This window comes from Xyrauchen texanus, chromosome 16 (assembly GCF_025860055.1).
Source record: "Xyrauchen texanus isolate HMW12.3.18 chromosome 16, RBS_HiC_50CHRs, whole genome shotgun sequence".
Classification (NCBI taxonomy): Eukaryota; Metazoa; Chordata; class Actinopteri; order Cypriniformes; family Catostomidae; genus Xyrauchen; species Xyrauchen texanus.
In genome coordinates this window covers 40,878,275-40,904,779 of record NC_068291.1, presented here as the reverse complement: position 1 = coordinate 40,904,779, position 26,505 = coordinate 40,878,275, and the positions used below count along the sequence as shown (strand labels likewise).

The 26,505-nt window shown below is 36.7% G+C and overlaps 1 protein-coding gene across 6 annotated transcripts in view; it reads right to left on the bottom strand.

Annotated features, from left to right (window-relative positions):
• Nucleotides 1-399: 399 nt before the first annotated feature.
• Nucleotides 400-26,505, bottom strand: part of LOC127656978 (C-terminal-binding protein 2-like) — an 81,457-nt gene continuing 55,351 nt past the window's right edge. For 3 of the 6 annotated variants that reach the window (XM_052145579.1, XM_052145580.1, XM_052145581.1), the window contains 8 exons: nucleotides 22,294-22,448; nucleotides 19,486-19,630; nucleotides 13,226-13,432; nucleotides 11,678-11,892; nucleotides 11,454-11,584; nucleotides 11,238-11,365; nucleotides 7,015-7,129; nucleotides 405-3,144 (listed from right to left, as the gene is read on the bottom strand). In XM_052145579.1, coding sequence (XP_052001539.1) covers nucleotides 2,964-3,144; nucleotides 7,015-7,129; nucleotides 11,238-11,365; nucleotides 11,454-11,584; nucleotides 11,678-11,892; nucleotides 13,226-13,432; nucleotides 19,486-19,630; nucleotides 22,294-22,448 — 1,277 coding nt within the window. In that variant the 3' untranslated portion in view covers nucleotides 405-2,963. Of the gene's footprint in view, nucleotides 3,145-6,161; nucleotides 6,233-7,014; nucleotides 7,130-11,237; nucleotides 11,366-11,453; nucleotides 11,585-11,677; nucleotides 11,893-13,225; nucleotides 13,433-19,485; nucleotides 19,631-22,293; nucleotides 22,449-26,505 lie in introns of all 6 variants that reach the window. The other 3 variants (XM_052145576.1, XM_052145577.1, XM_052145578.1) reach the window with 3 other exon arrangements.

Genomic DNA, 26,505 nt, shown 5'->3' with positions numbered 1-26,505 from the left:
CATTTTTTAAGCCTTTGTTTTAAATTAAGTCAAAAGTAGATCAAACGACATTTACTTGGAAATAGGTTACTAAATTATACTTTGCTATGTTATACTTTATACTATATCATATTATAATGGAGCATGTTCAGCCAATTAAAAGCTGTAGCAATGAACAGTCTGTTCTAGATAGAAACAATGGATATTAAACTATAGTTTGAGGTTATAGAATATACGCTGACCCCAAACATATGTCTGAATGCCACTGCAACAGATAATAAAATATCAAACCAAGTGGCATTCATTTTAAAGATAGCTCAAGCTGTCAAGTCATTGCAAGAATGGCTCCTGAGAAAAGGCCTAGCATCGTCAAAATATGTGATGACAGAAAATATAATATCAAATATGCCTTTTTTATTTTAAGAAAGACCTGATCACTTTAAGTATTTCTGTACCAAAAACAAGCTTTCAAACAATAGCAAACCAGGTACATCCAATACAAACTCTTGGCCACAGCGACACCTGGTGGCCTCCAGAAACATCACGTGCAGATGTTGAAAATTCATTCATAAATATGTGTAAAATGCATTTAAATGAAAACAAAAACACATCCACAGTATAGTAAATCAGAATGGTATTTTTTTTATTTTATTTGAACTGTACTGTATGCTAAATGTTCACCTTGGTACAATAAACAAATACAAATACTCACACTAAAAACCAAACCTACAGTTCTGGAACCAACCTGACTGGAGTTCGCCGAGGACCTCAGAATACTGTATATAAACAACACAATGAGCTCCTAACTGTGCGTTCCACATAAAGAACCCAAAAATAGGGGAACGGGGAGAAGAACAGGAGAATATGGTTACAAAAACATTAAACAATACAATACAAATCTAATATAATTGCCATACATTCAACAGCAAAAAAACGCACTGGATGTCAGATCTATAAAAATACCTCAGGAGTGGACAGGCTGATGGAGAGGAGTGAATATATAGACTGGGTTGTCACTGTTTTGCTTGGTTCTAGACTCAAGTGGAGTAACCTGTGAATGTTCTTCCTGAGACGGGCGGTTTTCACTCCAGTCCCTTTTCTGCATGAGCTGCCATCTATCTTTGAGCTTTACAGCACTCATTTCAACATATACAAAATCAAAATAATGTTCTATGCGGAAAATTGATGATGGTTATTCAAATCCAAATTCCTGTTTTTTGGAAACTATCTCTTTATTTTAAACTAACAGAGAATTGTTCGTAAATTAAGTTGTTTACAAAAGAAAACTTATTTCTATATCAGTAAAATAGTGTGCTCTTGTGTCTTAAATAGGAGTGATTTTCCGAGCTGGTGGTTGTTCAATTTGTGCAATTCTGTAAACAAGAGGTCTGCTAGTCAGAACACTGGAAAAAAGAGCTTAGGGGTGAATCTCACGAAAACACATTTCACCACAAAATCAAAAGACATTTTCAAAAACATAATCAAGATTTTTTCATGGTAAAAATTGTTATTTTCATGCCAATTAAGCACATTTTTCTCCCAAATTCTCATTACCGTAATGCGTCCAGATGCTTTATGGGTTTTATTTGTAATTATTATACTGAATTGTGATTTCCGTTACTGTAATTATATAATTTGTTTATATAAAAATCACCAAAAATAAAAGTACAACAAATGCTACTATGATCCATAAATACTTTTTTTTTTTTTGCATTTTGGTAATGAAAATTGTGTGTGTGGTTGGTGTTTTATTGACTTCTTAATGGTCACAAAAATAGGCTTGTGTAAAATATAATTTCTTCTTTCTTTCTATTGATTTTAAAGTGAAATTTGACATGTTCTTTAAAGAGATTCACCCTAATAATTAATCTTCATTGGGTAAATCTCGTAAAAAAATATCCACATATTTCACTCCAAAAAAATTTAATAAACAGAATATTATATTTTACACAATTAAAATGCCCCCTCCCCTTTTTTAAACTTATTTTCATTTTTAAATGACCATCGAGAACATTTTCCTCCCAAATTCGCATCGCTTTTGAGTTATTACTTGTCTGAATGGTGATTATCATTACTGTAATAAATTATAATTTTTTATTTAAATCAACATATATTAAAAGGAGTATAACAAATAAAAAAAACTATGATGCATAAATACTTTTCAATTCAAATAATGTCTTTTATTTACTGTAATACAAATTTTGTGTTTTTGTGGTTTATCTTCATAAAAATAATCCCAATGCAAAAAAACGTAACGGTCCTAAAATTAGGCTTATGTATCTTATGATTTTGGGGTGAAATATGACCCGGACATGTTTGTGACAGGTTTTGTATGATTCACCCAAATAATTACACTACCATATTCATTTTTAATGAAAACAGGCATTACCTCACTGTTCTCTTAATAGATACACTGTATATATATTCTAATACATTTTTTCCATCAAACACTTTTAACACTGAAACAAAGGACAAGCACTAAATTTGTTGATGTAAAGAAAGAAACAATGTTGATAACGTATTAACATATAACTAACTAACTGCTAAGATGAAGTGAATTCTGTTACATGCCCATATAAGGCAAGAAGGAAGAAATGCATGACATGTCAACATTCCGAGCTCTGTGATTGGTGCGTGGGAAAAGAGGAGTGGCCATCCCATCTCGCCAGTCCTCCCAACAAGAAAGCACCATCCACCTGAATTAGAACAGGTAGAAATTATGTCCTCCCCCAAAATGAAAACAAAAACAAACAAAACAGAACCACCAAACATCCTGGGTTAAAAAAATAAAAGAACAATAGAACGGAAAAACACTTTAACTGATTTAGAAAACGAGATGTCCGTGAATCATGTCTCCGGCGCAGCTAGCGGTAGCTGATTGCTTGTTTACCCGTTCACTGTCTCTTAGTCTCTGATTTGCAGGTTAATTACTGAACGCTTCTGTCTATTGGTCAGTTTGTATTCTGCCCTTGGGGTCACCGTGGTTACGATTTGGCTAGGTGTTCTCTATGGTCGTTGTGTTTGAGAAGCTGGGTGGGGGAAGGTGCGAGGCTGGGCTGGGTGCCCCGCAGCAGAGGATAGGCACTGGGCACCCCGCCAGGCATCATGCCTTCTATTGGACCACCCATGCCACCCGGAGACACACCCACCACACCAGGAGGAAACCTAGAGCCAAGAAAAAAAATCAAATGGTCACAAGGAGGTCATAACATTTACATTCCACCCTTTTACAACTTAGTTTAATGTTTTGTATAGGGTCAGAATATAGCAACAAAATATGATTCACTAACACCTAACCAAATTTACACTGACAACATACAATTTACAAATGCAAATCAAGATTCAGAAATAGTATAGGACGGGGCAGTCATTTGTATAAAATGTATAAAAATGGAAACAATATTTTTTTTTATTAATGAATCTAACAGAAGGTTGATATGGTTAAATTTCATTAAAAATTCAGGGTCGTAAAGATGCTGACTACCACCCCTGGAGTCGTATCCAGGGTGTGCTGAGTGACTCCAGCAAGGTCTCGTAAACAACCAAATTTGCCCGGTTGCTAGGAAGGGTAGAGTCACATGGGGTAACTGCCTCGTGGTCGCCATAATGTGGTTCTCGCTCTCGGTGGGGCGTGTGGTGACTTGTGCGTGGATGCAGCGCAGAACAGCGTGAAGCCTCCACACGCACCATGTCTCCACGGTAACACGCTCAACAAGCCACGTGATAAGATGCGTGGATTGACGGTCTCAGACAAGGAGGCAACTGAGATTCGTTCTCCACCACCCAGATTGAGGAGAGTCACTACACCACCATGAGGACTTAGTGTGCATTGAGAATTAATTGGGCATTCCATATTGGGGAGAAAAGGAATATTCAGGGCCAACTGTTATAGGGCAAAATTTGTGAACTTATGCAAATACTTTTGAGACAGAAAGATGCTTTTTTTGAGAAACAAATTAAGATACATAACCACTTCAGAAAAGTATAAGTCAATGTGAACCCACTTTGAATATTCTTCATACCAATAATCTATTCCCCGTTTACACAAAAACACGTTTTTTTTTAACCCCTGCAACAAGGGGGCTTTTAACCCCAAATACTTTCACTTACTGGACTGTTATTAAAAAACTTTTGATTAAATCACATAGAACAAAATGTAAAATTATAAATAGGTATTTTGTCTCAAATTAAATACAATTTCAGGGATTTTCATTAGCTAAATCAATTTGTACAATTTTAAAAGTGATAAACTGTCAGATCAAATGATCTCAATATCAACCTTTAGACATTCCAAGCGATGACCTCATGGATCAGGACAATTTTGCTGTGTATATTGACAAGCAGGTGTTTAGGAAAGGTACTGGGGTAGATCTAGTTGCCATTTAGTGTTTTGGGAGAAAATTGAATCAAAAGTGCCTATCAGCGGCCTTTAGGCCCTTTGTACTCTATGAAAGTGTTCACAAATTATATGTTGAATCTGCATAATGGCCGTGTCTCGTTTGGAAGGCTGCGTCCTCCGGAGGTCGCATTTGTCGGCCACATACGTCATCGAGGCGGTCTCGTTTAATTTATTTTTAATACATTTTTTTTTATTGGGAATGCAAAAAAGGTTAACAATTGTATATATGCAAGTGCATATAAATAAAAGGTATTGACAATAGATACAAAAATAAGAAAAAGAAAGACCAAAAATGCGACCTTGGAGGACGCAACCTTCCAAACGAGACACTGCTATTGTTTTGAGACTTTTCTGACAGGTTTTGACTCCAATGCCAAACATTGAAAAAGTATGTTGTCTTTTGAGAATATTCTGTCCCCTTAATTTCAAATTTTGCTAATACAGCAAATGCACACACACACTCAAAATATTTTAGCCTATTTTTAAGATTTATGCATTTCAATTTCAAACAAAACTCCATCAAATTGAAATGTATAATGTTAACAAAATTGTATTAATAAAACTTATATTTAGTTTTGTATTTTATTTTATTAAAAATTATTCAATAAAATGTTATGGAATTCTGTTATGAAATTAAAATGCATAAATCCAAAAAAATGTTTTTACGTGGAAAAACACTATAAAAAAAGCATTTATATACTACAAATAACTATAAAAGTACAATTTTAATTAATTTAACATGACTGATCTCAATTCAGGAGACTCTGTGCTGTCAGTAAAGGGTTACATTTTCGATGAGTCATGTGACCAAATAACATGGTGCCAACCACAGCAGAGTTTGTCTTTGGGAGAAATGCCAACAAAACTACATCTGGTCAAAACCTAATTACATTTTTACATTGAAACCTGTTCAAAATATTTGAGTCACTAGTTTCATCCGACATGCCATTTTTAAAATCTGAGCGATTTATCACGAAACACCAGGCTGATAAACACAATGTACACTAATGTGTACTTCAGCACATATAAAAATCCTATATTTACTGTGCACTATCACACTGAGAATCAATGGGTTCATCCAAAATTAAGAGGCTTTATATGGAGGATGGATATAAGGTGCATTTCGAACTGTTCTAAGACCAGTGCAGACAGACAGCACACTGGAGGTTAAGTCTCTTTATGCATCCTGAAACTGAATGTTTGGACCACTCAACATGTTTGGCAGTCATGGGACAGTGATAATCAGTACATAGATTCAGAAGTAATAATGTATAATTTTATTTTAATGTGGTTGGCAGTGATTGGATGATGCTGACCGTTACTTTGAATCAGAATGAATTATGCTAATTTCTGATGATGATGTGTATGTCTGTAACGTCTTAATAACCAACACTCCTGGAATCATAACAAACAATTTGATTTAAAAAGATCAGACTTTCTTTAGTTTGGTATTAATTACAATTTCACAACTTAATCCCGCTGTCCACATATGTTGCCATCAATTTTTAGGAAACCGATTTGCTTGTTGTTTTTTTGAGCATGTTTATGAGGTGCTAATAGTTACAAGTCAAAAAGGGAAATGGAAAAAGCACACAACAGTCACGCTCAGGTCTCAGGAGGTTAACACTTAAATGTGACAGTTGCATGCTCTGTTGCACATGAGAATGACAAATGTGAAGTGATCTAAAAGCATGAGGTGACAATAAAGTGTGAGAGACTTGGTTTTCAGACATATCTGGACATTGTCTTTGTCTGGGGAATGCTGTATTCTCCGAGTATTTACCTGCCATTGTTTAGGTATACATTTTGTCGTGCAGGCCGCTGGGGGAAATGGCTGGTAGCGGTTGGGCCACTCTGCTGAGCGAGAGAAGCAATCAGACTGAGCAACACAATCAGTACCGGAGAGTGTGTTTACATGTGTGCATGTGTTCATATGTGTGGGTGGGAAAGTTGAAGGCACAGTACACCCAAAAGTGAAAATTCAGTGATTATTTATTCACCCTCATGTTATTCCAAAGTTTATTTTCTATGTAGAACACAGATGTGAATAAGGTTTCATAGCTTCGGCGGAGGTAAAGATTATCAGTGAACAACTACTGGAATATACTTTTTTCATGGCATGCTTATGTGTTTTTTGGAGCTTGACAGCCATTCTTCAAACACTCCCTTTTTTGTTCCACAGAATAAAATATAATTGCATGCCAGATTAGAATGATAAAGGAGAGCAAACAATGACAGAATTTTCATTTTGAGGTGATCTATTCTTTTTAATGTATAAAAATGAGATGGTAGTTCAGGGAAACATTCATAAGGGTTATACGGGTTTGTGTGTGTGTGTGTGTGTGTGTGTGGGGGGTAACATTTGTGTCTATTCCAGCTGTCTCTATTTGCATATTACACTCTGAAGAGATACTATTACACAGACATGCTCTAATGAAGCTTGTTTGCACAGAGCTGTACTGGTTGACTGTTCATACAGTGGAATTAATGAATTTGTCTCAAAGCAAAGGAAGGGGTGATATTGATGCTGGGGAAAAGTGAGTGATGATAAATTCAAGGATGAATGGCTGGATTAAGGGTTAGTTGGTGGCAAATGATTTGATAGCTCTGTGTGTGTTTAGAATGCCTTTTCTCACCTGTAGGCTCCGCCATTGAGTTCTGGATGTACCTGCTGCTCCATCACCCCCCACGGCGCCGTGTTAACAAAAAACTCTTTGTTTACACAGTTTCTGAGACTGTCTGGAATGCGACCTGAAAACCAGAACAAAGTATGAGATACAAGGAGATGTGTGTAATAGCAAAACACCAGAGAGAGTGATAAAAAGCAAGCCTGGCATTCCCTGAAGGTAATACTAGTGTATAGTTGCAAAGTAGTAAAATCACAAGGAGTGACGTTAATTTTCAACATGCGAATATTGCAATGATATCCCTGCTGGCACATTTTGAATGTCAAACTTTGTCTAATTTCTTAAAGGTATAATGTTAAAATACAAATTGTCGTCGACAAAGGGTTTTTTTAATTTGTCAATGGTAAGGAAGATGAGACGAAAAAGACGCATCATAACGAGAATTAAACACTAGTAGCAACAGTTCATCAAAACATTTAATTTCTCTCATCATTTATTCACTCTCATGCCATCCCAGATGTGCATGACTTTTGTCTCCAGAACACAAACTAATATTTGTAAAGGAATATCTCAGCTCTGTAGGTCTATACGATGCAAGTGAATGGTGGACAAAACTTTGAAGCTCCAAAAAGCACATAAAAGCAGCATAGAAGTAATCCATATCTGACTCCAGTGGTTTAATCCATGTCTCCTGAAGAAATCTAATCAATTTTATGAGAACAGACGAAAATATAACTCTTTTTCACTTTAAATCTTGACATCAGCAGAATACTTAGAGATTATGATTTCAAGCTCGATTACACTTCCTAATCTAGCGCTCTGTGCATTCGTCAAGCACTAGAAAGTGTAATTGATCTTAAAGCCATGACATGACAAGAGACTAAAATGGCAAGATGTACAGTGAAAAATTGCTATATTTTGGTCTGTTCTCACCCAAAATCTATTGGATCGCTTCAGAAGACAAGAATTAAACCACTGGAGTCATAAGGATTATTTATGTGCTTTTTGGAGCTTCAAGTGTTGGAACCCATTCAATTGCATTGTGTGGACCTACAGAGCTGAGATATTCCTTTACAAATATTAGTTTGTGTTCTGGAGAAAAAAGTCATACACATCTGAGATGGCATGAGAGTGAATAAATGATGAGAAATTAAATTTTTGGATGAACTGTTGCTACTATCGTTATGATGCGTCTTTTTTGTCTCATCTTCCTTCCCATTGACAAATTACTACAATCAGAATCTAGAGCTCATCACTTTACAAACAGAATCCAGAGCTGATCACTTTACAATCAGAATCCAGAGCTGATCACTTTACAAACAGAATCCAGAGCTCATCACTTTACAATCAGAATCCAGAGCTGATCACTTTACAAACAGAATCCAGAGCTGATCACTTTACAATCAGAATCCAGAGCTGATCACTTTACAAACAGAATCCAGAGCTCATCACTTTACAATCAGAATCCAGAGCTGATCACTTTACAAACAGAATCCAGAGCTCATCACTTTACAATCAGAATCCAGAGCTCATCACTTTACAATCAGAATCCAGAGCTGATCACTTTACAAACAGAATCCAGAGCTCATCACTTTACAATCAGAATCCAGAGCTGATCACTTTACAAACAGAATCCAGAGCTCATCACTTTACAATCAGAATCCAGAGCTGATCACTTTACAAACAGAATCCAGAGCTCATCACTTTACAATCAGAATCCAGAGCTGATCACTTTACAAACAGAATCCAGAGCTGATCACTTTACAATCAGAATCCAGAGCTCATCACTTTACAAACAGAATCCAGAGCTCATCACTTTACAATCAGAATCCAGAGCTCATCACTTTACAAACAGAATCCAGAGCTCATCACTTTACAAACAGAATCCAGAGCTCATCACTTTACAAACAGAATCCAGAGCTGATCACTTTACAAACAGAATCCAGAGCTCATCACTTTACAATCAGAATCCAGAGCTCATCACTTTACAAACAGAATCCAGAGCTGATCACTTTACAAACAGAATCCAGAGCTCATCACTTTACAATCAGAATCCAGAGCTCATCACTTTACAAACAGAATCCAGAGCTCATCACTTTACAATCAGAATCCAGAGCTCATCACTTTACAAACAGAATCCAGAGCTCATCACTTTACAAACAGAATCCAGAGCTCATCACTTTACAAACAGAATCCAGAGCTCATCACTTTACAAACAGAATCCAGAGCTCATCACTTTACAAACAGAATCCAGAGCTGAACACTTTACAAACAGAATCCAGAGCTGAACACTTTACAAACAGAATCCAGAGCTCATCACTTTACAAACAGAATCCAGAGCTCATCACTTTACAATCAGAATCCAGAGCTCATCACTTTACAATCAGAATCCAGAGCTCATCACTTTACAATCAGAATCCAGAGCTCATCACTTTACAAACAGAATCCAGAGCTCATCACTTTACAAACAGAATCAAGAGCTCATCACTTTACAAACAGAATCCAGAGCTCATCACTTTACAATCAGAATCCAGAGCTCATCACTTTACAAACAGAATCAAGAGCTCATCACTTTACAAACAGAATCAAGAGCTCATCACTTTACAAACAGAATCAAGAGCTCATCACTTTACAAACAGAATCCAGAGCTCATCACTTTACAAACAGAATCAAGAGCTCATCACTTTACAATCAGAATCCAGAGCTCATCACTTTACAATCAGAATCCAGAGCTGATCACTTTACAAACAGAATCCAGAGCTCATCACTTTACAATCAGAATCCAGAGCTCATCACTTTACAAACAGAATCCAGAGCTCATCACTTTACAATCAGAATCCAGAGCTCATCACTTTACAATCAGAATCCAGAGCTCATCACTTTACAATCAGAATCCAGAGCTCATCACTTTACAAACAGAATCCAGAGCTCATCACTTTACAATCAGAATCCAGAGCTCATCACTTTACAAACAGAATCCAGAGCTGATCACTTTACAATCAGAATCCAGAGCTGATCACTTTACAAACAGAATCCAGAGCTGTTCACTTTACAATCAGAATCCAGAGCTGATCACTTTACAATCAGAATCCAGAGCTGTTCACTTTACAAACAGAATCCAGAGCTGATCACTTTACAATCAGAATCTAGAGCTGTTCACTTTACAATCAGAATCCAGAGCTGATCACTTTACAATCAGAATCCAGAGCTGATCACTTTACAAACAGAATCTAGAGCTGATCACTTTACAAACAGAATCTAGAGCTGATCACTTTACAATCAGAATCCAGAGCTGATCACTTTACAATCAGAATCCAGAGCTCATCACTTTACAATCAGAATCTAGAGCTCATCACTTTACAAACAGAATCCAGAGCTGATCACTTTACAATCAGAATCCAGAGCTGTTCACTATACAAACAGAATCCAGAGCTGATCACTTTACAATCAGAATCTAGAGCTCATCACTTTACAAACAGAATCCAGAGCTGATCACTTTACAATCAGAATCCAGAGCTCATCACTTTACAAACAGAATCCAGAGCTGTTCACTATACAAACAGAATCCAGAGCTCATCACTTTACAATCAGAATCTAGAACTCATCACTTTACAAACCGAATCTAGAGCTGATCACTTTACAAACGGGTTAATTACCCCATTCAAATGCATTCTATTTATACATGAGATGAATCACTATATCCAAAACATATATTTATTACAACTTATCTGCACAGGCGATAAAGCGATTGAACAGGTGAACTTGAAATAAGTGACATGCAATGCAATATCCAAAACTGGCTAAAGAAATAAAAAATTTATATCAGTCTCTAAAGCATGAATAAATCAAAATACAGTCACTTTAAAAGTGGCTTATACTTAAGTATAACAATTTTTATGCTATCATTTTAGGAGATCAGATTTTCACAACAAGGACAGCTGTATTTTATATGTTTGATCCATTTGTTTTCTAAACGTTTGAATATATGATTCATGTTTGTTCTGTCACAATGTGTCATTTTGCACATTATCATAAACTAAAATGTTATTTTTGTTGACTAAAATTACACCCCATTTTAGTCAGAGCAAAACTGACTAAAATTAATTAATATGACATGATGGAATTTAACAAAAAACTGTAAAAATGAACACCGGCTGAATGCAGTTGGAGCTGAATAGTAGAAAAGTGTGAAGAGCAGTAAAAAGAGGTAGAAACTGAAAATAAGGTCATACCGGTAATGGCCCTTCGGATTTCAGTGGCGGCTGCCTCCCTCATCTCGAGCGATGCCTGTTCACTGTACCATGCTGTGTGTGGGGTGCAGATCAAATTGGGCGCGTCCTTCAGAGGACCCTGAGTAAAACTAGGAGAAAAACACAGTATAAGACAGAGAGAGAGAGAATGAGACTAAGGCTGCTTTCAAATTTGCATACTTCTACCACGCACATTACCTAAAGGGTTCAGACTCATGCACGTCCAAGGCGGCACCCCGTATCCTCCCCTCTTTGAGAGCCTGAGCCAGGGCTTTCTCATCAACCAGACCCCCTCGGGCTGTGTTCACTAGAAACGCTCCCTGACGCATCTACAAAACAGATATTCTGAGTGCAGTTTACACCATAGCCACTAGATGGCACTCATGGTAACAGAATGACAAAGAATTAAGTGCATATTTCACCTGTTTGATGGTAAAGTCATTAATGAGGTGGTGATTGTGTTCGTTCAGGTTACAGTGGAGAGACACACAGTCACTCTGGTAAAGAAGGTCCTGTAAGGTATAAACTCTCTGGACGCCAAGCGATCGCTCTAAACCGTCTTGCAGGTACGGGTCATAAAAGATCACGTTAAAGCCAAACACTTTCGCTCTCACAGTCACTGCCTGACCTGATCGACCTATAACAAACAAGAACATAAACATATACTGTATGACTTAAAACTGAACTCACAGTGTGATTCAAATGTAAAGTTGTTTTGTATATGCACATAAGAAAATGGGGTAACCCTTCATAATAACATTGTTTACAAAGTCATTAAAGGAACAGTTTCCCCAAAAATGAAAATACTTTCATCATTTACGCGCCTTCATGCCATCCTAGGTGTGTACATTTTGTTGTTCTTCTGCAGAGCACAAATTATGATTTTTCAAAGAATATCTCAGCTCTGTCATCCTTATGATGCAAGTGAATGGTGACCAAAACTTTGAAGTTCCAAAAAACACATAAAGGCAGCATAAAAGTAATCCATATGACTCCAGTGGTTTAATCCATATCTTCAGAAGTGATATGGTAGGTGTGGGTGAGAAACAGATTTATTTTTAAGTCCTATTTTTTACTATAAATCTCCACTTTCAAACAGCCCTCCTATGCACCCTTCTCTCCTTAGAGTTCTTTTGTTTTTGCCGATTCCCTTTACTCATGCATATCGCCAACTACTAGGCAGGGAGGTAAAGGTTTAAAGGACTAAAATATTGATCTGTTTCTCATGCACACCTATCATATCACTTCTGAAGACTTGGATTAAACCACTTGAGTTGTGTTAATTACTTTTATGCTGTATTTATGTGCTTTTTTGAGCTTTACATTTTTGGACCCTGTTGACTTGCATTGTATGGATGTACGGAGATATTCTTCTAAAAATCTTCATTTATGTTCTGGAGAAGAAAGTAAGTCATACATCTGAGATGGCATGAGGCTGAGTAAATAGTGAGAACATTTTACTTTTTGGGTGAACTATTGCTTCAACAAGCATTATTATGCATCACTTTGAAATACTTGATTCTGATTGGTCAATCACTGAATTCTACTAAAGAAAAAATATTTTAGTATAATGAACACTAAACTGTATATACAATCTGATTTGTCTACATAGCTGCTTTAGTTTCATGTCTCTCTTTCACTAAGTGGTCTCTTTCTTCTCCTATAATAAGATGATTTCAACTCCAAAATCAATATTTCATGTCCATTTATTAATTTATCTGGTAAGCATCTATGTAATGAGTGGGATAATGTACAGTCAGCTACTCATTATAGCAAAATAAACCCACAAGGCAGATACAAGTCCATGATGAGGTTTCTTTTTTGACTGTGCATTATCTCTGTTAAATAATATATATTAACTAATGATCTGTTCAGCATTATATAATATAATCATTTTTGTTAACATCATTAATAAGTCATAATAAATTGTTCTCGAAAATGGAAATGAATGGAAACGGTCTCTCTCTCACCAAAGCCAATCAGCCCCAGTGTTTCTCCTCTGATGCGGGCGGCCCCTGACGCCACTTCTCTGATCTGCTCCACGCTCTGCACCCGTGTGCCCTCACGCATGGCCTGATACAGCCATGTGTTCCTCCTGTACAAGTTCAGGATGTGGCAAAGCGTCGAATCTGCCGTCTCCTCCACTGCAGCTGACGGAATATTACACACTGCAATACCTCCACAAACACACAAAATGTGATTTTTATTTTGGTGAATTGTAGACTAAATTTTCACTATAGATGAGACAAGCGAACATAATCAGACCACACAGGCAAGGGTCAACTATATTACACAAGCACATTATTTACTGAAAGGCTTAAGGGCATTCACGTGTTTTAAATGTCATAAATGTATACAATTAATTAATGACAATATTAGTTGGTCAAAACAATGCTTTGATATTTTTGAATGCTACCTTTTCCATTTTTGTTGTTTCATGAATCGTTTTGTGCTTCATAATTGTATTACTCTTTAAATTTAGCTGAAAGTCCATAACAGCTTTAATGAAGGTATAGATTTAAAGAGGTTTAGATTTTGTTTTAATGGTTGTGATATTGGGGACACAATTCTCATGATAATGGCCTGGTCATATTTAGGCCAATATCAATACAAAAACAAAAAAATATGAAATTAGATTTTGCATAACGTAAATGAAGCCTACATCTACGACCATTAAGATTTTTTTTAATTGTGACATTATTTTCAGAACACGTTTGACACTTTTTGCTTTTTTTGCATTGCAGTATTGAGATTTGGGGGGGTAAAATGTGCACATCTGTCATTCAAATATTGTCAATAATATGTTTTGTGAGAATTACCCCATTACAAAAACTAAAAAAAAAAAAATTGGCATTTCGATTTGAGAAAGAAAAAAAAAATATTAAGAATCATTTCGAATACTTCTTAATAAATTGATAGCTTTGGCAAATTTAGCAATGCTGAAACTCTTCTCAAAATAATGTTATAATAATACATTTGAAGTGATAAGAAAAAAAGAGCTAATATGACTTTCATATTTAAAAAATGTGGGTTTATTATTTTAAGACATATGCAATATGATGCTGGTATGTAAATGTACTGCATAGTAGGGCGTGACCCAGATGCATTTACATTGATCCTCTAACCCCACAACCCCTCATTACAAAACAGACCAGAATAACCCATCATTTTTAAATGTATTAGAAATCTATAATTGCATATGTCTGGGCTGATGGAAGATGCGCTACCATGGGTGAAGATGAAAAATATCAATGCCGAGCACATACACCTATATTTACCAGCGATCCAGTACTTGAAGGAGAAATCGTGTTATTGATGAGAATTTGTCTCCTTGTGTCATATTGCAAACCAAGCGTGTTCCTACAATGCCGTGCAAGTCAGTTAGTCAATCTGTATCCCAGCAAAACAATTATCCCTTCTCTACCTCCTGCTGTCTCGTAGTGTTTTCTGTGCTGTTAAGCTTTCTGACTCGTCAAACTTTCAAATGTATTTTCCTCACAACATTCAGAGCACTTTGCTTTTCTGAACAAAGACTGAACCTAGCTTCTGAGCTGAATAGTATTTGATGTCAGTAATGTGTACTCTGTGAGGAGAGCATCTTGATGTGAATATCACATTGCATGAGCTCTCAAGAGCAAAACACACATTTCAACATCTTACTTGTTTTCCCCTACATATTTCAAGTCAAGTGTTCCTGAAAAGTTCACAATCATTTCTGTAGATTTATTTCAGTATTAATGGCTTGATAAGCAGTTTTTTAATTTTTTGCTGTATTGTTGCATTTTCTACTAAACATAAGTTTGGGTGTGACACATTGAAGGGCCTTTATTTATGTCACAGCCCTAAACTATGATTTTATTGGTTTAATTTACCAAAAAATTGGTATACTCCCCTGAGAGCAAGATCATATATATATATATATATATATATATATATATATATATATATATATATATATATTTTAGGGTTGTCAATCAATACAAAGTTTTAATAGAATTCATTACGGCATGCCAATTAATTAATAGAATTAATCATTTACATTTATGCATTTGGCAGACGCTTTTATCCAAAGTGACTTACAGAGCCCTTATTACAGGGACAATCCTCCTTGAGCAACCTGGAGTTAAGGGCCTTGCTCAAGGACACAATGGTGGTGGCTGTGGGGATCTAACCAGCAACCTTCTGATTACAAGTTTTGTGCTTTAGCCCAATACGCCACCACCACTCCTGTGGCTTAAAAAGCCCCTCAAATAACAATAATTCAATATGTAAATATGAAATAATTATAAATAGTTATATTAAAATTATAAAATAAAATTATATATATATATATATATGACAAAAAGTGGCTTTAGATTGCAATATATTGTTTATTTCCATATTACTGAACATAAGCCAATCATTGGCCAACAGTTCACAGCAATCCATTTTGAGATTTATTATAAGGGCTTGTTTAAGGACTCGTCAGTGTACACCTGCGTCAGACAGATGCTTTTGGAGCATCTCGGTTGTGTTGCATCTGTTATCAGTAAATGTGGTTTATTCTCTGTGTAAGCTCTGTGTTGCCTGTACAGCTGGAGTTTTGCTTACTGCCCCCTGGAGAAAACAGGTGGTGCTCAATGCTTGAATTGCTCATATAGAAGGAATATTCCTTATTACAGTCCAGGGACATGATTAAATGTGATACTTTTTTTTATAATTAATTGCAATGAATTAACGAAATCGACAGCCCTTATATACACAGATTAGCTCACTGGATGCTTTTTGTTTCTGGCACCATTCTGAGTAAACTCTAGAGACTGTTTTGCATGAAAGAAAATTGCAAGAAATCAGAAATACTCAAACCAGCCCGTCTGGCACCAACAATCATGGCACGGTCTAAATCACTGAGATCACATTTTCCCCCCGTTCTGATGGTTGATGTGAACATTAACTGAAGCTCCTGACACGTATCTGCATGATTTTATGCACTGCACTGCTGCCACATGATTGGCTGATTAGATAATCACACAGATGATTTTTGGTGCCAGATGGGCTGGTTTGAGTATTTCTGTAACTGTTGATCTCCTGGAATTTTCACAACAGTCTCTAGAATTTACTCCGAATGGTGAAAGAAACAAAAAACATCCAGTGAGCGTCAGTTCTGTGGACGGAAATGTCTTGTTGATGAGATAGGTCAACAGTGAATGGTCATACTGGTTTAAGCTGACAATGTCTACAGTAACTCGGATAACCGCTCTGTACAATTGTGGTGAGAAAATGTAATCTGAGAATGCTATTCTGAGATGCGGGTTGGCACTGTTTTGGCAGCACGAGGAGAACCTACACAATATTATACAGGTGGTTTTAAAGTGTATTTTTATTGTAGTTAACTTTGGCTGTTACGTTCTTTGGATATCGTTTCACATTGTGAAACTTCTCAATACAAACATTTACACACAAAACACAAATGTATATTTCAAGGAATTATTAAAAAAGCTTCATAATTAGATTAAGCATGTAGAATAGCAGTTAGCATGAAACAGGTGTATTAAAAAGAGTTGGAGTTTGCAGGCCCAGAAGTCTCTATTAGTCAGATGTGATGGATTTAAATAATAATTCTACTTTATTTATTTATTTATTTTTGTGCGTGGATTTTCACCCCTTTTCTCGCCAATATGGAATGCCCAATTCCCAATGCACTCTAGGTCCTCGTGGTGCCGTAGTGACTCACCCCAATCTGGGTGGAGGAGGACGAATCTTAGTTGCCACCGCGTCTGAGCTGTCAATCCGCGCATCTTATTACGTGGCTTGTTGAGCGTTTTACCGCAGAGACGTAGAGCATGTGGAGGCTCACGCTATTCTCCACAGCATTCACGCAGAATACACAACGTGTCCCACAAGAGCGAGAACCCCATTATAGAAACCACGAGGAGGTTAACCCAAAGTGACTCTCCCCACCATAGCAACCGGGCCAATTCGTTGCTTAGGAGACCTGACTGGAGTCACTCAGCACTCCCTGAATTCAAACTTGCGACTCCAGGTGTGGTAGTCATCGTCTTTACTTGCTGAGCTACCCAGGCCCCATAATTCTACTATTTCGCTTTTTCCAACTGAGTATTTAAGAAGGGACCGTCAGCGTCCTGCAAGACTACTACAAGGAACGTCCACTACAAGTTACACCCCTTCAAATAACCAGTGAAATCCTGAAGTCTTTCAACAGTTAGATGTCACATTCATACATAGTGTTTGTTGTCTTTATTTTGAGTCGCAGCAACCTTGCACCCCTAAACCTAATCCTAACCACAAAGATTAAAAAATGTAATGTTTGTAATATTATTAAATATACCGCAATGTAAAGGTTCAATTGAATACAATCATACCACCGTATCACTAGGTGGCGACAATGAGGAGAAACGTAATGAAAATGAAGAGAAGAATATAAGCTAATAGGCTAACCGGTTAGCTTGTAAGCAAACTGGGGAAAAAAGAACAGAGAAATGTTTAATTTCACCATATATATCTTTGGTTTAATAATACGATGTGACAATTTAAAAGTTATTCTTTGTCATATTTACACTGTCGGCCAACATTTTGGAATAATGTACAGATTTTGCTGTTTTGGAAGGAAATTGATTCTTTAATTCACCAAAGTGGCTTTCAACTGATCACAAAGTATAGTCAGGACAATACTGATGTAAAATCAGCACATCACTTTTTGAAAAAAGTCATTTTTTATCAAATCTAGATAGCAGCATCACTCCAACACCTTATCCTTGAGAAATCATGCAACATTGCTAATATGGCACTAGAAAAATCACTTGCCATTATATCAAACACAGTTGAAAGCTATTTGGTTTGTTAAATGAAGCTTAACATTGTCTTTGTGTTTGTTTTTGAGTTGCCACAGTATGTAATAGACTGGCAAGTCTTAAGGTCAACATTAGGTCAAAAATGGCAAAAAAGAAAGTTTTCTCTAGAAACTCATCAGTCAATCATTGTTTTGAGGAATGAAGGCGATACAATGCTTGAAATAGCCAAATTTTCATACAAATGTGTAACTACAGTCTTCAAAAGACAGAGCACGACTGGCTCCAACAACGACAGAAAGAGATGTGAAAGACCAGATGTACAACTAAACAAGAGGATAAGTACATCAGAGTCTCTAGTTTGAGAAATAGACGCCCTCACATGTCCTCCGCTGACAGCTTCATTGAATTCTACCCGCTCAACACCAGTTTCATGTACAACAGTAAAGAGAAGACTCTTGCAGGCTTATGGGAAGAATTGCAAAGAAAAAGACACTTTTGAAACAGAACAGAAAAATGAAAACGTTTGAGTGGGAAAAGAAACACAGACATTGGACATCAGATAATTGGAAAAGAGTGTTATGGATCTTAACCCCATTGAGCTTTTGTGGGATCAGCTAGACTGTAAGGTGCTTGAGATGTGTCCGACAAGACAGCCACATCTATGGCAAGTGAAACAGGAGGTGTGGGGTGAAATGTCACCGGAGTATCTGGACAAACTGACAGCTGGAACGTCAAGGATCTGCAAAGCTGTCATTGCTTCATGTGGAGTATTTTTGGATGAGAACTCTTTGAAGTAGTTTTAGAAGTTCTGAAATTTCTTTCAAATTGTAATAGTAATTTTTCACATTGCTAATGTCCTGACTTTACATTGTGATCAGTTGAATGCCACTTTGGTGAATAAAAGTACCAATTTCTTTCCATAAGCACAAAATCTGTACATTATTCTAAACTTTTGGCTGCCAGTGTACATAAATAAGACGACGTGTATCATACAACGATTCCACAGGATTTTAAAAGTTCTTTCAGTCAATAGAATAACTTTGTGATCCAAGGGGGGCGTTACTTGGAGTGGGAGTGTCGTGTACTGGGTGTTCCTTGTCATCTTGTGGGACGCAAACAGATACACTTGGAGAATTTAACAAATAAAGTTGGTCAGTGTCATTATTCAGGTGTAAATTATTGTCCAGCCCACTGCTGGAGTCGTAAACAGATGGCATTGTCACGTGGTACCCTTGTCTCAGCACTGGTCAGGATGGACCAATCACAGTTGCTTTCGATTACAAGATTTTAAAAATAGAATATTTTACATAAAAATCTTTCTTGATTTAAAAGATTTTAATTTTATCTTTTCAACCCAAAAATGTCCTTGCATTTAATTAGATCATTTTGTATCTCACCTGAAATAATTGTTAGCTAGCATTGCCGGCCAATGGTCTTACCCATATCTCCAGCTGCTTTGATGTCGATGTTGTCATACCCACTGCCAATGCGGATTATGATTCTGAGTGCTTTGAATTTCTCCAGATCTTCTCTGGTCAGAGTGATGGTGTGGTACATCATTGCCCCCACCGCCTCATTCAACACCTGCCCACATACACACACACACACACACACACACACACACACACACACACACACACACACACACACACACACACTTATATCACACTATACACATCAGCACATAAAACTGTGAAATATTTATTAAGGGACACATAAATCATTATTTTGTGCCATTGCAGGATGAGAATGTGGGTGTAATGCATTTTCTTATAATGTGTCCGTGTTTTATTGTGTTCTCATTACATTTCACAACATTCTCAGCATATATGCCATTTAAAGCATTTCTTATTATGGCCATAATTAATCTATAAATATTACACATAGCAAACACACAATCTGAGCAAACAGTAATATAAAATATGCTCTACACTGTGGATATCAAAGGCTGGTTTAGGGTTGAGTGCATCAGACAGATTCTTATAAATATACGGAGGCTAAATGCAGCCCTTTAAACGTGCACTCAGTATTTTTTTTCCTCATTAATAAAAAAGTTAAACTCTTAAAAGACATGAATTGTAATTTTGCAATATAAGTAGGAAATCATGAGCACTCACATTGAAATGAAGACTCCAGTCATATCAGTAACCTTATAAGAGCTATTTTATTCTACATGGAGGGTCCGCACATGGGGGCTGCCATGTTATAATCACATGACCATCTGAATACTTCTCGCTTAATCTCATTAATCTTGACACTTTCACTCATTGATTAAAGAAACCTGACGTGGAAGTGGCTGACAGCTACATTTCTACAATGGCATCTGAAACTGAAAACTATTTATTTTAAATTAAGCTACATCCAAGCCACTAGGTGTCAGTGTAAGTCCAAGATGACACAAAATTGACTGAGATCACCTTTAATAGTGTAATGGACAAATATTCAACAAATAAATAGGCTCCTTTATTGATAATTATAATCCTTTATTGCACAAAACTATCTTAATCCTTAAAAAAAAACGTATATATATATATATATATATATACATACACATACAGTATACATCAAACAGCCACAACATTAAAAGCACCTGCCTAATATTGCGTAGGTCCTCATCGTGCCGCCAATAGAGCGGCGATAATTCTCACCACAATTGTACAGAGCGGTTATCTGAGTTACCGTAGACTTTGTCAGTTCAATCCAGTCTGACCATTCACTGTTGACCTCTCTCATCAACAAGGTGTTTCCATCTACAGAACTGCCGTTCACTGGATGTTTTTTTAGTTTTTGGCACCATTCTGAGTAAATTCTACAGATTGATATGGTGAAAATCCCAGAAATACTCAAACAAGCCCACCTGGCACCAACAATCATCCGTGTGATTATCTAATCAGCCAATCATGTGGCAGCAGTGCAGTGCATAAAATCATGCAGATACGGGTCAGGAGCTTCTGCTTATGTTCACATCAACCATCAGAATTTGGAAAAATGTGATCTCAGTGATTTGGACCGTGGCATAATAGTTGGTTTGATTGATCTGATAAACATCTTAAAAAGATCAGATTTACAAACATTCTAAACGTCTCAAAGACATCTGCTGAATGTCTTACTGACATCTGAGAGGAAACACCTTACGTCTTCCAGATGTAAAAACACATTAAATAGATGTAAAACATTTTTATAATAATTCATATCCTCATGTCGGTCCAAATTTGTGATGTAGTTATTCTTTATGTTACACACAAATGTAGGTCTTTCTGCATGCGAGTTAAATGCAAAAACTTCAGTGGAGGGCAAGTTTATCGCTGAATAACAACCTAAATTTCAGTCTGCTCCTCACACAAAACTATTGAATGGCTTCAGAAGACTTGGAATGTAGTGCATCAGTCGTATGGACTAAAACATTTTTGTCCGTATTGGAAATTGATAGACATGTCTCTATGAACTCTTGTTCTGACAAGGCTCGCTTGAAAATTTTCAAAAACTTGCAACATATGGGTTTGGCATGGCATGAGGGAAAGTAAATAATGACAGAATTTGTATTTTTGGATGAACTACTCTTTTAAAAATGTCAACCTGGTCTCAGAGAATCATGTTACTATGCTTACATTTTTGCAAAGTTATTTTTACGTGGCTCGCTCCATGTATCACGGCAGTTTCTTAGTGAATTAAACACTAGAACGTCTGATACATCGCTACAGCTTTTATTCACTTTCACAGAAATCATGAGAAAAACTCAAAAGATTATCAGTTTATAAACACATACTTTTTGGCCTGTTCCTCACACAATGCTATCTTATGACATCAAAACAATTTGACTGTAGCACTTGACTTATGTAATGCATTTTAATGTTTGCAATACATAACCAAATACATTTCCAAGTTTATTCAAGTGTGATCAAATTTTGCGGTGGCTCAACTGATAGAGCATTGCACTTGCGATGTAAAGGATTGGGGTTACGAGTCATGAAGAGCACGTGAGCTGAAAGTGTCATTTAGAGAATATTTAACTCACTTTTAGCGCCACTCAGTGGACAATTCAACTCAGAACTTCTGCGACATGTGTAATGAACCACGTAATGTAATTTATTAATACATTTTCATAAGGTTAGGCAGAAAAATCTTAATAAACTCTCCAATCGATCATACTTTTCACAGTGCAAAATGATTTCACAAACAACATAAATATGCAGTGTTCAACAAATTGAATCACAACAGCTTGTGTGTGTGTATGTGTGCGAACAGACCTTCTCATGGATTTCTTGTGTAGACTGTGCATCACAGAAAGCCACAGTGGCCAAATCCTTCAGAATGGGCATCTCAACGGTGCAGTCCCTCCCATCCAATAGAGCGACCAGTGGCCGAGGATGCATCGGGCCATTCATGATCTGCGGCCTTATACCTGCAGTAAAAAGAGAGAGAGAGAAAAACATGAACTTCCTGTTCACACTCCTGCCATGTGTCTTGTTGTCATGGTGATAACAGCATTTAGGTAAATTTATGAATACATTTAATGCTGAAGTGCTTGCAAACGGAATTACAAAAATAATGAAAAATAATAATTGGATAAAACTGATAGTAACGCATGCTGTTGGTTGAGCCAACTTTGTTGTGTCAGGCTGGTCGGAATGCTCAAACAAAAAGAGCAATGTTTTGATAGCACCACAAACTGTTTACACTTTAGGGGGAAAATCAAACTGCAAATAACTTACTTATAGTTTACTGTGCATATTAAGATGAGATAGATGCATTTTAAAGAAATAGATCAACACAAAAATAAAATTCTGTCATTATTTACTCGCCCTCATGTCGTTCCAAACCCTTAGCAACTTAAATTACAGTCTTACACAAATCATATGGCTTCATGGAACTTGACTTTGTATACAGCACATTAGTCATACTAAATAATTGTATAATACTTTTGTAGTGATTTGTGAACTACATGAGGGTGAGTATATGATAACTGTCAAATATTCCTTTTACATCGACAAAATAACACACTTTGGCTTTAATGACATTTGGGAGAAATATCTTCTCTCATGTTACTCTCCCTTTTTTACAATCTATTTTAAAAGGACATCAAATGAGAATTATTTACCATGGTATTATTAAAAAATAAATAAGTGGGAGATATTAAGGCAGCGTTCGGTTTCTCCCAGGAAAACTAAATTGGTTTTGTGAGATCAGGGGTGGGCACATCAAACAGAAACACAAATGAAATGGAGGAGCGATTGCTACATTCGAGTGGGAGAAATCAGAGGGGAAGGACAGAGGATTGTGCACTCAGAGGACCCACTTTTACACAGACACACATTGTGTAAGGCGCTTTGTGTAGGTATTCAACCAATCAATGTTCAAACAACTGTGGAGACTGTTCATTTTCCAATTGATAAACAATTTCAGAGCTCAGACAGTCTGCACTAAAAGCTTTTTTGGACAAGAACAGCAAAGACAAACTTGAATTCAGTGATGTTTAAACAGACAGAGCCAGAGGGCTGTGGGGTACATGAGTATTATCCAATCAGAGAGCAGCAAGGGAAATCTCACCCCATCCTTTGGTGAATCAGTCACAAAAAAACAGCACAAAATGTGCCTCACACAACAAGACGGTTTGATGTCAGACATGTGAGGGTCTTTATTCTTTCTATTCCACTTTTTAACCGTAAGGCATAGCTTTCCCCAAAATGAAAATTCTGTCATCATTTATTCACACTCATGACGTTCCAAACCCATTTATCTTTGCTGTGGAACACAAAAGAAGTGGAGATTGTGAAGAATGTTTACACTGCTCTTTTCCAAACAAGGGAACCATACAGTGACCAAATAGTTTTTATTGAACTTCGGGCAAGTTCCTGTCCCAAGGGTTGACTTTTCCTTTTGTTATATGAAGGTGTCATTAAAACTGACTTGGGAACATTTTATCAGGCCTTCATTATTTATTTCTGGCACTTTTCAAATGCATTTTATTTATAGATTTTATATATTTATAGATATTTATTGCGTGAAAGGTTTTACAAAATTATGACTGTCCCACAGTTGTGACGCCCTTTACACTTCAAGCAATTTGGCCCAAAATGTTTTTCCAAAATTTTGTGTACTTGTTAACCAAGTCGACAAAAGTGTCAATGAAGAGCATGCTTGAGATTAAATATGACAAGTGATGTTTAAAGAAAACAAAGAAAATTCAAGGTAAACATCACTTGTGAGCAGAATATTTTTGTTGGGTGTCATTACCAATCAAGCTGTAATTTTGCCAAGTTACACAAAAAGTGTGAAAATACTATTGACTTGTGTGTATTTATGATATATACAATGTTAGCTATAAAATTTACCTTAGCAAGACAAATTTCAAAAATGTTAAAAATGTAAATTTCCATCAGCATAATTTCCACCACAGAATTCCTTTTAACACGATACAGAATTTAAGACGAGGACACACCGTGACTTTCAGAAACAAATGACAAAAATCTCCTGGGATGCATGTACATACACTGTTGTGTAAAAAATTTGGGTAAAAATCTTTTAAAGCAACTTTACTTTTAGAAGTCCGCAATGTTAAAAGAACCCGAAGTTGAAGAAACACCCAAAAAATGAAAATGAACAAAACCAAAAAACACCATAAACATAGTTCATACAACTCCATATTCATTGTCTTCCGAAGCCATTCAAGAGCTAAAATATGCTTTATGAAGACAGTTGTGACAGGTTTACTGTCGATGATGCAGAAACACCATTGCTTCTTGCATGACATGTGAACGATCGCGATGAGGCGAGTTTAAATATGTGTATGTGCAAATTAGATTTTCAGCAAATATTGACCTCGATTTCATTCTGGTCTATATTTATTGAAATATAGCACACAAATCATATGTACTACTTTTATTGTGTTTTTTTTTTTTTTTTTTGGAGCTTGAAAGCTTTGTGGTCACTGATCCCATTTACATCTCTTTAAAAAATACAGTTTATTTCAGGATTTTGCAGAATGCGACTTTCTGAAACGCCATGTAAACCTGAACACCATTTTCCTTACATCATTTAAGGGATTAAGAGAAAGTGGTTTACCACACATGGGTTTCTCCCAGAGAATGTGGCTTATGTGGCTATGTAAACACATAAGCTGCATTTTACAGGTTTTTGAAGAGTGTGTACATGCGTTAAACAGACCAGATAACTAAAGTTATACGATGGAGCCCTACATCACATCAACACAGTGGAAAGAATTTAACATTTCTGGGAGCACAGTGGGAAAATGGAAAAATCACTCACACACACACACACACACACACACACACACACACACACACACACACACACACACACACACACACACACACACACACACACACAAATATATAATATCAACCACTGTCCATCATGTCTGCTTATATGTGCTGAAGTACACTGGGGGAATCCCAGAGTTTGTCATAAGAAGGAAAACTCACTATTGCAGTGCAATTTCGCTGCAGGTCGTGATTGAACAACAACTCTCGAATATCTGGGAATGAAGCGAAGGAAAAGAGTATAAAATAAATTGTATTGTCTTTCTCAAATGCCATGTTTGTTATTTAGTCCAGCATTGTGGGGAAATGACATTGCTGTGGAGAAAGTGGTTTACGAATGGGGTCACATGAATACAAGAGTAAAGAGAAAGCCGCTAACAGAGTGCATGTAAACGCATACAAACTATTGAGTCTTAAGCAGCTTTCTTGCTAAATAAGACTTTCTGGTGTCCATGTAAATGAGCTCACTGTATGCTTTCGCTGTATGGAAAATAGCAGCATGAACATTCTTTAAAATAAATTATTTTGTGTTCCACAGAAGAAAGTCATACAGGTTTGGAATAACATGAAGGTGAGTAAATGATGACAGAATTTTCATTTTTGGGTGAACTACCCCAACTAGGAAAAAATGAAGACAAAGAGAGAGTGAGAGTAATGCAATACTCCCTTTGAAATTCCATGAACAATAAAAGTCTGTAAAAACAAAAGGAAATGAGAAGATTTTTCCATGAAGCTGGGTTGACGTGGATCTGTGTGTAATATGGCAGTGTGTGCATTACACCGTATGTGTGAGTTTCCCCACCTCTTGCTAAGGTGCACCGCTGTGATTTTAATAACTGTGTGTGTGTGTGTGTCTAAGAGAGACACAGGCAATCTTGGATATAAAAAGCTGGCAGCAAAGTGCCTCACCTCACTGTCAACTGCTGCTTGTGGTTACCAAGCAACCTAATCTCTCACCGTCAGACAGACAGACAGACACACACACACACACACACACACACACACACACACACACACACACAATCTTTCTGAAATGGAAAACACACATTTTTGCTTGAAAGCCAACAGACACTTGCAAAACAGACTTAAAACCATTCCTGACACATCACTGAGTGACCTCTCCAGGACCTGAAAGAAACCAGGTGTGTGTCTCATAAGAGCCCTTTTGTGCTGCGTCAC